The following is a 12,574-nucleotide window of genomic DNA, read 5'->3' as shown; positions in this document are numbered from 1 at the left end:
TATCCACACCAACGGCTCTGTCCTTGTCACCTTAAGTAGCAACATGAGAGAATCCTACAGGGAAATGATCACAAAACAGTCAATGTCTCAATCATGTTGGAGGAAAGTTGATAAAAAAAATACATTTTATTCTCAGTTGGCTGGGGGGGGGGGGGGGGGGGCAGTTTTTCTCCTAATGAAAAATACGCCAGGGACAAAATTACTGTTTACACTCTGTGAGTTTGTCGAGTTTGCGCCGAGCTAACGCTGCAGCACCGGCATTTGTAATTCAACACCAACAGACAAAAAGCTCCAGAGTTGTTTAAAAAGCTGAAGCCAGTAAACAGAATTGGTCCACAAGTTATGTCTTGTACCCCTAAGAAGCCATGGTGTGTTATTATTATTATTATTATTATTATTATTATTGCTTCACACTAATATAAGGCAAAGCAGGCTAGAGGCTAATGTAGCGCTAACAATGCTAACTGCAAATTAGAAGCAAATAGTCGGCTGAAAATATATCTCTAACTACTTTTTCAATTACCAACAACTGGATATTGTTTTCCATCAAGAGCAGCCACTTTATGGTCAAAGGTCAGACATCACCATCCCACCGCCATGTTTGACTGACGGTTGATTTTCTGAAAAACATCCTTTCAATCCAAATCTAACGAAACACAAACAGTCCACATAATATTTTCATGAGCTCTAACCAAGTCAGTCAAATGAAAAGTCCTCGATAAGACTACATCTAGACTATGCCACTCTTCATTACAGACAAACGCATGGGTCATCTTTCCTCCTTCCAGGACCCAACGCCTTGTTTAATGGTCCCAAACAAGTTTCACTGTGTCAGTCTCCATGTGGGTTAATGGCTTCAACAGTCAGATCAATTGTGCTGCTTTAGACGGTGTTGTTGGCTAGCTGGTCTTCCATTCAGAGCAAATAAAATCAAGCTGTCTATGGCCAGCGTGGATAAAAAAGAGCAAACCCATTAGACAGAAGCTATCTCTTCCTGGTCCTGACCGAAAACAAGTCGATTGCCCAAATGAAAGTAATGCTCACAGTAAAATAAAGAACGGTAAATTAAACTGCGATGTGAAAAAGGTAAAGAGAAAAGAGTGCTCCGGAGACGCTCAAGTTACCTTTCAACTCAAAAGTGGTGAAGTGGTAATCGTGTTTGTGTGTTTTTTTTCCTGTGATTTAATTAACAAGACTGTGAGGTTTTCATTAGAGCTCAGTTCATCATTGAAATGAAGCTAACTGGGCATGGACACACACCAGATAAACAAACACTCCAACAGACGCAGAAACAGACATGCACACATGAGCGTCATTTACAACTTACGGGTTGCCATAGTCCCAGACAACGCACTGAGGATCCGATGTGCCCTGCAAGATAGAGAGGAGGGGAGGGGGAGAGGGGAGAAGATAAGCTGTTATTGCCAGTCGAGAGGATGAGTGAGAGGGAAGGCAGCAGAGAAGGGAGAAGACAGAGTAGCTCGTTGCCAGAGGACAAAGAGTGATGCTGCATGGGCGATGGAGAGAAGTAAACAGACAATGAAAGAGAAGGATTGAGACGGACGGCAGGAGCCAGAGATGGAGAAAGAGTCATTGTCATAGCAAGGCGTCGCTAATAGCTGCTGCTGCAGCAGACAGTACAGAGGTGTGTGAGAAATGAAATAAAGCACCGGAAGCTACAAAGGAAACCGTGCCATGGACACAAACGACAAGCCCATTTCAGCGGGAAAAGCTTTCTTTATTTAAGAACACCCATCCTGCAGAATCCTAAACGTAGCAATTGTGAGACGTCCACTTGTGAAAAGTGTACAACTGGCTCTTTTCAGTGTAACAGCTCTTTGAACATCCTGAAAATGGTCTAAAACATCTACTAGCACGACAAACCCGAAAAAGCCCCTCAAAATGGAGAACATGTGATACGTCAACTCACAGCAGCTAAAACCAATCGCCACGGGTCAGGTGCCACATGAGTCATGCAGTCATCGGATCTCAGCAGCTTGTAGTGGTGAAGGAAGACTCACTATGACTCAGTCAGTGAAGCAATCAGAGGGTCGGTGTGCGTAACTGACTCATCACAACTGGTTCTGATGCAGATCTTAAGCAGCCCTGCATTAATTGTGGTGCCTGATCTTGCAACTTTAAGATTTTTAGTTAAGATGAAAAATGTGTGCATTTCTTTTCAATTACAAACAAAATAAGAAAAAAAGGCATCAAAGCAATCCTCGAATCCCAAACTTCTAAAAGACAAGGTAGTGGAAGCTTGTTTCTATCTGAGGTGCAGGAAAATGGATCCCAGTCTGGTTCAGTCTGCTGATCCATCCTGAGGCTTGTGTTAGGCACTTTGCCTTTGAGCTCCCCCTAATGGCAAATGTAGTTATAGCAGGAGCTCAACATTCAGATACCTGCCTCCATTGTAGAAAAACTGGAGAAAAAGAGGATGTGCACCGAAAGAAAACTCACCCTAGCTTAAACAAAAGTCTTGGAAATCCCCCTTTCCAGACTGAAAACGTCTTTGCTTGATTTTAAATAAGGTAAGAGAAAAAAATGGAGGTGATGCATATTCACCGTGATGATTCATTCCTCCAAACACAAGGTCGTCTGTTCCTCTCTGAGCACCACAGGAGTGTTCTACCACGAATCAGTGCATCCATGACTGGACATGAAAGAGTAGGGGTGACGAGGGGGTGATGTAAGGTTCATATACACGGGGATCTGAGAGAGGATGACGAGGACTGATGGATGAAAGTGTTTTGTTCTGCCGCGCACGCAGGCAGCCGTCACCCGCGTTGGATCTCCCTGGGCATACATTAGCACGTCGGCGCTGTTAGCATTCAACTATCAATCAGCGGGCGTCGTGTTTGCTTCAGTGCGAGTGACACGTGGGTACTCCCACTATGTATGCCGACTCTTTAGCACTGATACTTTGCATGGTGACACTGTCTGCTGGAACGATGCCTCTCAGCGGGAACGCCACACGTCTCAACAGCATTAAAAGTATCTTTCTCTCGGAGGAGAAAGGGTTTTCTGGAAGTGCTTAGCACCACATGTGGTGATGAATATTGGCTGTGAAGATGGTAAGCTAATCAGATGAAATGAGCTAATGTAACTGAACATGACCACAGCGGTCCGGGGATTCTTAAAAGCCTTCCACTTTATATCAAAGACTGTAGATTAAGAAAATGAAATGGAGCAATCAGAAAGGTGCTTTCCACTGATGAAAGGAACCCTCAGGAAGAGCCTCTCGGCTCAGGCGAACTACAGTTTGTCTTTTGTTTTGGAGGTAAAAAGAGCAAACAAGACACATGTAGTAAAGAAGCCGGTGCACAGTGACAAGCAGCATATGTTGTTCTGGTCTGCTGTAGGGACATGGGGCTTTTGGGCCTCCTGCGTCGCACTCATCATTAAGGACACAAACAAATTAGAACACCAGGGATAATGATGGGGAGTGTGACTGGAGCAGATGTCCTCTCTGTGAAGACATGACCCTGCACACTCCCCTTTGAGAGTGAAGCCCAGGGCAGCTGTTGCTGTGGCACGGCTGGAGCAGCTGGATGCTTCTACATTAACTAAGGTCAAAAACAAATACGGCTGCAAACTACAGGAGACTCAGTTCTCTAGAAGATCAACGCAACAATCCAACCAAACAAGCTAGGGTGATTCCTTCTAGTGTCCAGTTACACAGAACTGCTGGGACCTTTGGCACCAAAATACCTCATCCTTCTGGTTCCGGTAAGAGAGGTTAGAATAAATAAGGGGATCATTCCCTTTTCTAACTTGAAGAGAATCAAGACTGACTTCATCTCGATCGCCCATCCAGAAGGACTATCATGTCAGATAGATTTAGCTGAACTTTGTTTAATTTGAAAGCAGTCTTTTTCAACATTCTATGTACATGTTTGGAAATATCAATAATAATTACTTTGTGCTTTAACTGATGGTGTTTTAAAAAGTATTACCTTAGAAATGTTGACTTTTGGCATAGACGTTGCCCTCGTACCAACCCTTCTGGTACTGTGTTCTTTTGTAATACTTTGCTTTAGGAGATGAACTTCCTGCTATGCTGATTTTTAAGTCTTTCCAAAAGTTTAGAGTTTGATCCTTTGTCTTTTTCTGAAAGTGAAATCCTCTGTCCAAAACTTGACATTGTTGACTGTTAATCATAGCTCACTGAGAAGGGACATGAGTCTAAGACTTTTGCTAAAGTTACAAAAATAAAGACTTGTGACTTAGCTTGGACCTGTGGTTTGGCACTCGAGCTGAGGTGGCTCGGGCATCTAGTTAGGATACCACCTGGACGTCTCCCTGGTGAGGTTTACAGGGCACGTTCAGCTGGGAGGAGAGGGACAAGTGGACGAAAATGGACCGATGGGTCTTATGAAACCATCCATACATCCATTCCCTTTCACTTATTCAGGGTCGGGTTGTGGGGGCAGCCTCCTAAGCAAAGAGGCCCAGAATTCCCTCTCCCCAGCCACTTGGGCCAGCTCCTCCGGGGAAATCCCAAGGCGTTCCCTGACCAGCCGCAAGACAATAGCCTTTTTTCCAGGAACGCTACTCAGTCTATAACAGCTCTGAATGGCGTGGTATGAGTCAGCCCATCTTAGTGTAGTTTTGTTCCCATGCCAGCTCCATGACAGAAAGTGGGTGTGTCCTTCATAGGTGGAGAGGGGAACGCGGTGGGGGTGGGGTGTGCGATTTTTACTCATGACAAAACAACATGAGGTGATCAGTAAACAGTGTAAGGTAACTTATGCTCCACAGAAACACAACTCAGCTGAAAAATGGTGGTGCTGGACATTCTGCTCAGACTCTAAACCAGGAAATGGCTCCAGGCAGTGAAACAGAAGACAGAAAACTCCGGAGGAACCAGTGACTCCTCCCCCTAGCCAGTCAGCCGCCAGAATCACAATGCCGCCTGACTCTGCCTTGCCAGATACCTCAATGGAGCAGGTACTAAAAATAGAGGAGAAAGTAGAGGGAAAATACAGAACCGTGCTCTTGGGAACTGTGGTCAGGCCGAGCTGCGTCGGTCCAAGTTACTCTGAGTAGTGTTCATGGAAAAAAGGCTATAGTCCTTTCAGCATGTCATGGGTCTTCCTTTAGGTCTTCTCTGTTGGTTGGACGTGCCTGGTAAACCTCACCAGGGAGGCATCCAGGAGGCATCCTAATTGGATGCCCGAGCAACCTTAACTGGCTCCTCTTAACTCATTCACTGCCAGCCTTTTCCTGATCAGTAAAGCCCTTCACTACCAGCATTTTTCTGTGTTTTCATAGTATTTTTAAAGACTTACAGAACGTTGTGCTCTATGATGATGTCAATGCCAAAACTATTAAAACAAACAGGAGACTCACCTCTACATCAGGAAGAATCAGCGCGTTTCGAGCATTATCCGTTCTTTCATAATTCATTGTCGAATTGTGATCAGCAGGAGCTTTTCCGGTTTGCGCCTCACTTTTTTACAACCCAAAACAATCTCCTAACACATGGATTTTCTGCTTCCTGTCACGTGACGTATGACGTACACAGATGAAGATCAGCTTTAGAGCTGGAATGTTTGTTCTCACGGTGCGGGGGCTTGTTCCGGCGCCCACACATTAAGACGATGCAAATGACGACTTTGGTCGTCAATGGCAGTGAACGGTTGGATTTAAGATGATGACTGTTGTCATCAATGGCAGTTAATGAGTTAATGTAAAGGAGCAGCGGATCTACTCTGAGCCCCTCCTGGATGACCGAGCTACTCAGCCTATCTCTAATGGAGAGCACAGCCACCCTGCGGAGAAAACTTATTCCGAGCATTACCATGATATTCTTTTGATCACTACCCAAAGCTGTGGCCTTATGAAATACAGTGATCCCTCGCTACTTCGTGGTTTGTTTATCGCGGATTCATGACTTCGCGGTGGAGCCTTATTCAAGGGAAATTTGCCGATTCGCGGTATTTTTCTATGCGAAATGTCAAGAAATTCCTGTTTATTTTATCAATTTCATCATAAAATGCACTTTTTGTAATAAAACTATAAAAAACCAAGTAAAATAATTTTTTTTCTTGAGTTTTACCCACAAAAAGAGAATGTGATCATACGAAAATTCAATATAGTACTGTATGTCAGACTGGTCGGCTGGATTCGGGAGTTGAGCTTGTAGAGAGCGTGGTTTCACAGACGCGGAAGTGATAGCGTCGGTGAAACGCCGGCTCACGATTAATCTAGGAAACCCCCGAGCGTTCGAGCGTCAACAAAGTGACACAGAAGCAAGTAAGATAACTTACTATGAGCTGACAGTTCGTTGGATTGATTGGTAGGTTGGAAACTCTGATCATGAATCTGAAGAAATGATGACTGAGTGGTGAGCTGGAAAGGCGACTTCCGTTTATAGCCGCGGTTTGTGACGTAGGTGCGACGTGGAGGGAATCCCCGCGAGGGGCATGCTGGGAGTCCCTACTTCGCAGATTTTCACCTATCGCGGCCAGGTCTGGAATGCATCTACCGCGATAAACGAGGGATTGCTGTAATCTGGTATGATTGTTGATTAGAGAAAGTACACAACCAGTGACTGCTCCTCAACACTCTGTGGACACGTTCTTCCTCTCCAGAGCATCAGTTATCAAACAGCTCTACTGCTGCAAAGGTCCCATCTAACAAAAACAAAAAAACCGGTTGCATTATGATGACTCTAATGAGCGAGTGGCAAAAACAACTAAACAATCCCATCCTGTTTGAACAGACGGGCAGATCCTCCTTTTACTAAGATTAAAGCCAAAGGCCAAAAGAAATGACACCATCTATACAAAATATCTCAGGCATCACTGAGGTTCTTAGTTTTAAGGTCCTAAACTCAGAGCTGTGAAATTACAATGGATTAGGATGACTAGATGGCAGGAATCTGATAACAGATGATGGATTAGAGACTGGACCAATATGGTGTTTTTTTGTGAAATTCTGTAAACATAAAAGACATCCAGGGCTTTTTGAATGCTTTGAAGAAACATCTCAGGCCATAAAGAACCCGACTGCCCAGCAGTAGGAGATGGGCAGATGACCTAAAGCCATCTCCCATCACATTAGATGAGCCAAGTGTTGTCCTTTAAGTGGAACAGCTTGAACTTGAAAATGACTTCCAAACTGGTCCGTCTCCTGGAGTTTCTACCCACGTGTGTGTAGAACACCACGATCATGGAGCTCATCAACCCCTTTCATAAATGTTCACACTTTCCAAACCACAGCTCATCGTACTTCAATTCTGTTTCAAAGATCAATAAAAAAGGCAGCATGTGTATGAATGAATGGATGAATTTACAAACGAATGAATGAAACAATCAAAGCCTTTAAAATCCAACAATAGTAAAATACCAATGTGTGGAAAAACTAACTAAATGAAACAAGAATTTAATTTAAACCCATTAGCTTGCGGTTTGCTAAAAAGCGCAGCAACGACTCATATATCTTTGCTTTCTTTGGTCCCCACAGGTAGAATCAAGCCTTTTGTGTTCTCTCTCTACTTCTCTCTGTTCTCACCCAGTCCGTACTATTGTTTCCAAAACAACCCAGATTTTCCATTAATCAAGCAATATTGTCTTTGTGAATATGTAACATGTGTACAGGAGGCGAGGAGGAACATTTTCTTTTTAGAAAGAAACACAAAGGAAACCCATTGTTGAAAATAATAAGCATTTCTACAGGAAATCAGCCAGAAGGCGGCTTCTGAGTAAATACAAAGCTGAGACAAAAGCCTTATTTTTCTTAAAAACAGAACAGAACACTTTAAGGGTTTCCATAAAGTCCTCACCTAAAAATCCTTTTTTACAAATGTTTAAAATTTGTATTAGAGTGTATTGCTACAGATGCTGTGATTCAAACATTAAACATTGTTTATTTCCACTCATCATCTTCTGGAACTGCAACTTCCTATCAGGGGTGTGGAGAGCTGGTACCTCTCTCCAGCACTCGCACGGTGCCTACAGCTGAACTCAGGGTACTGCCAGTTTAATTACAAGCATTTAATGACACACAACGAGATGTCGAGATAAAACAAACATATGACTCGAACAATAAAAACAACACTTAGATTAGAGAAATGAAAAAGAGAAGCGTTGTGGATTCATACGTGTAGATGTATTGGTCTCCAGTGTGATTGGCAGGAACCAATCAAGCGAGAAATGTGAGACTGTAAGGTACAGCCATGTGGAGGCAGAGCTGAGTTGCTTCAATTGGTCAGGTCTGGTTTCAGCTTAATAAAGTATTCTTTAAAAAACCAGGTCAGCTGAGAACCTGAATGTATTTAACCACAAGGTTTTCCATCAATGGGATTTCTTTTTCTTCCTTGACAGCACAGACATATTCTAAGATGACAATGCCAGGACTCATCAGGCTCAAACTGTCGAAGAGTGGTTCTGGGAGCATTAGACATCATTTTCACGCACTGGTTGGCCACCACTGACCTCAAATCATTTGGATGAGTTGGAGAAAAGTTTGTGGAGTTACACGATGCCTCCATAGAAACCTCAGCTAAAGCCTGTGTGCTACTTTGGAAATAAATATTGTATCCATCCACTTCTAGACTTGCTCGATTGTGTGCTGGGTCACAGGGGTCTGGTTTGCATGAACATGTGCAAACTCAGAATGAGAATGTTTGACACTGAACTTTAGTTACAGTGCATTGCTAAATGTAATGGGACCCCCATCAAATCAGTGCATTGAGTTTGTCTGATGCGGAGAAACGAGTGGCCTGCACAGATTCTTATCATGCTTGAACACTTAGGGTCGCGATATATTTGCTATTTCACCTCTCGTTGGTGCAGGCAGCAGGCTGCATGTTTGATCACATACTTGCTGCTACACAGCAACACACTGCACGTAGTACTGGAGTGTTCCACTAGGGGCACACTAGAGAACTCAGATCGAATAGAGAGCTCAGTAACTGGTCATTTTAAAGTAACAACAGAAGAAAAGACAGCAGCTGTATTGTAGAAATACTTCTAAACTAGTGACGGAGTCACCATAATGTGTCTTGCTCGTTTTGTTAACTCCACCTACTGGTTACCCATATACTGCTGTGTTGCTATAGTTTCAGGGGACTCACACAAAGAACCCTTCAAATCAAAGCAAGTAATGTGTGGCAGCCATTTTAAACATGCGGTGGCATTGTTAAATAATGTGATCCAGGTTGTTTCCATCGGTATCTGACCTCACACATTTGCTTCAGAAAAGATGGTCACAAATTCCCGCAAATGAACTCTTGCACCCTATTTGGGGCAGCAGTAGCTCAACAGGTTGAGCGGGTTGTCCAGTAATCGGAAGGTTGCAGGTTTGATCCCGGCTCTGGACAGAGAATTCTGCTGTTGTGTCCTTGGGCAAGACAGTTAACCCACCTTGCCTGCTGGTGGTGGTCGGAGGGACCGGTGGCGCCAGTGCTCGGCAGCCTCGCCTCTGTCAGCGCACCCCAGGGCAGCTGTGGCTACATTGTAGCTCATCCCCACCAGTGTGTGAATGTGTGTGAATGGATGAATGATACACTGTAGTGTAAAGCGCTTTGGAGTCCTTACTCTGAGAGGCGCTATACAAGTGCGGGTCATTTATCATTTATTTCTGGGAAGGCTTCTAACGAGCTTTATGGGTGTAGTCATGAGTTTGTGACCATTCGTTCAGAAGCACGCTGGCGGATCAGGAGCTGATGCTGAACTGGAAGATCTTGCTAGAGTCATCTCTATGATGAAGGTGTTGTGTTGGGTAGATGTCAGGACCAAGTTCCTCCGTATCAAACTCGGGTACATCTCTTTGGAACCTCTGAATGCACTGATTTGGTTGGGTAGAACAATCGATACAATGGGACCTACGATTAGACTTCTGTGCAGAATGTTTTATTGCACTTTAATCTCAGCATATCTGACATATGCCTCAAGTTATTTTAAGTTTACACTCACTTTATCTGCAATTATTCACCACATCCCTCCCAAAACCTCCCACTTCTCACATATTCCTCATGAGTGGAAACTAAATTAAGAAGTGCACGAGAGGGTTGAGAAGGGTTCCCAGCACGCATGACAATTCAACAACTAATTAGAGGCAATATTTGTTTTGCAAATGTTTTAAACATTTTTAAAATTCAGACAGAATGTCAGCCAGTCCCTAGCAATCCTGAAAGGAAAGGTTTTAGGACATTTTGGACACTGACTTTTGACTGCATTGACAGATTGTCACCATAAAGGTTTACCATATTTAATGGTAATGGGCTGAGACAAATTATACTTATTTATCTTTTTAGTTGGGTCAGAAAGAGGAAAAGACGGACAGTCAAAGTCCAGTAAACTTTAAACCTCCTGCCTCCCTTTTGTATTGATTAAATCTCTTGTAAATCCCCTCAAACTCAGGGAATTGAAGCACTGAAACTCTGAAGAACCCTTATGAGAAGGAAAACATTGGTCCCGTAACCACTGGTTATGTGCTCGTGAGCATCTGCTATGCCCTTGCTGCACTGTGTGCCAGACAAGTGCCTGTCCTCAGCGGGAACCTCCGGTTTGCAGAACAACGCAGCGTGATAGTATTCAGTATTAAGACATCCTCCTTAGCCAGTGAGAATGGGGCCTGCAGAACATTTTCTCCTTGCCATAAGTGGTACAAGGCAGCACGAGAGGATGGTTTCATAGCATAATGAAAATACCGTAACTTTATAAAAACTGGCCATTTAAAATGGACGGAACAGCGACAGGAGATGGACAATACTCGTAAATGAAAAGCCTGACCTCTTAACTGTCTGGTCAACATTGGTGAGGTGAGCTGAGAATGGTGACCCAAAACTATTTAAACCACACCTCTCCACAAACAAACCCATCCACCAAAGACTAAAAACTAGTTTTAAATGATCACAAACTCATAAACTGAATGGAGACCACGAGACTTTGACATTAAAACAAAGAGACTCAACAAAGGTCTGCGATTGTTCAGCCAATTGGATCAGCTCCATGGAGCTTTATAGCCTGCAGAACTTTCTGTTACCACCAAACTCGGGCCGTCAGCCAAGAATTGTTCAGTCTAAGTGTCCCTAAAATTCAAACCGCTGCATTAGACAGTGCTACACACAATTGTTTACATATATGTTGTGATTTGATATAAATAAGAACATGTTCTGGCGGCTATGGTAAATAAATCTGCAGAGTGGAAGATTTTAAAGATGGAGGATATTCCCTTAGGTTATTGAGGGTGTGTGCTGATATTTGCATGCAATAAAAGAGTTTGTTTTATGTTTTTAACTCACATTATAAAGTGGTGACAGCTCCACCACAACCATGGGCTCTCTTGGCTTTGGTTCTGGTCGCACCGTCACCGTTAGGATCTTGGAGTTGACCACCGCAGGGGGACTGCAAGATACAAAATGCAAACAAATTAATCTGGCTGCTTTTGTACATTCAATTATGCATGTTAGCTATCTTACAAACACATCTATCCACTGCATACTAATGCTGCAGAAGGATTTAGAATGAGTTGCTATAAACACTTACACAACCCCAAAAAAGGAGCCTAATGAGAGAGAAGGGGAGCTGAAGAGCGCCTCGGTAAGAACAGAAGGCTGTACTTAACATTCAGCAGAGCAAGGCAGGAAAAGAAAGGTTTGAAAAGATCCAGCTCATCCACAACCAAGAGCGCTGACCTGAATAAAAGGGCCCAGGGCCAGCGCAAACACTATATCACAGAGGACTTCTGACAACCTCCTGATTTCCTCCAACTTCTAATTTTGCAAGTTCTAGGCAAGTTTCGGGACCCATTAGCTTCTCTCTGCTTTCACATCTTGTTGTGCGCTTCCAAAAATACACCGACAGTGCAAAAGGGAAAAAAATCATCCAGGGAAAAAGAAATTCTTTGTCTGACGAAGAAACAAAGTTAGAGGAGAAGGAAGACGTAAAAGGACACACATTTGGAGAATTGGAGGTTGAGATGAGATTAAAGGAATGACAGAAGGAAGGGCACACACGCAGAATAGTAATGAAAACGGAAAAGAGTCAAGAGCGCTTCACAGGGTCAGGGTCAGAGGTCACGTACATTTCTGCTTTAAAAACAGAAAAAAGCACAGATGGATAAATAAAGTAGGACAATTATTAGAGAGTAAAATAAACAAATGGACCTTGGGGAAGGAGTAAACACAATTAAAAAATGCTGAGATTTTGGAGTAGATGTCATACTTTGTGATTTTTTTATCTAAGATTTTGCAGCATTGTTTAAACTCCAAGTTCGTTCATATGATTTCCCCAACTCATGCATAATTCAAAGTAAATCTATAATATTCTCTATCAGTCAAAATTCACATGAACTTGTGTCACATGAATGGCGTCTCCTCCTCTGGCCACCATTGTCTGTTGGGGACTTGGTATTGCCACATGAACCACAACGGCTGTCCTCTGTTGTCTGTCCACCACCACCATGTCCAGTTAGTTTGCCTCCATCAGTTTTGTCAGTCTGGATCTGGAAGTCCCACAGGAGCTTGGCTCTCCCGTTCTCAACCACCTTAGGGGTTGTTAACTTTGACCTTGGGGCTTCCAGTCCATACTTCGCACAGATGTTCATGTACACAATGCCAGTC

At 43.4% G+C, this 12,574-nt stretch overlaps 1 protein-coding gene across 16 annotated transcripts in view; it reads right to left on the bottom strand.

Annotated features, from left to right (window-relative positions):
• The window catches only part of adgrb2 (adhesion G protein-coupled receptor B2), a 415,193-nt gene that overhangs the window by 161,714 nt on the left and 240,905 nt on the right, over positions 1 to 12,574 (bottom strand). For all 16 annotated transcript variants that reach the window (XR_011515451.1, XM_070541485.1, XM_070541486.1 and 13 more), the window contains 2 exons: positions 11,255 to 11,357; positions 1,328 to 1,371 (listed from right to left, as the gene is read on the bottom strand). Coding sequence is in view for 15 of the 16 variants with exons in the window: in XM_070541485.1 (XP_070397586.1) it covers positions 1,328 to 1,371; positions 11,255 to 11,357 (147 nt within the window). In the remaining variant the exon portion in view is untranslated. The remainder of the gene's footprint in view (positions 1 to 1,327; positions 1,372 to 11,254; positions 11,358 to 12,574) is intronic.

This window comes from Nothobranchius furzeri, chromosome 11, assembly GCF_043380555.1.
Source record: "Nothobranchius furzeri strain GRZ-AD chromosome 11, NfurGRZ-RIMD1, whole genome shotgun sequence".
Lineage (NCBI taxonomy): Eukaryota > Metazoa > Chordata > Actinopteri > Cyprinodontiformes > Nothobranchiidae > Nothobranchius > Nothobranchius furzeri.
The sequence above is the reverse complement of the archived record's forward strand: the minus strand, read 5'-3'. Positions and strand labels throughout refer to the sequence as shown.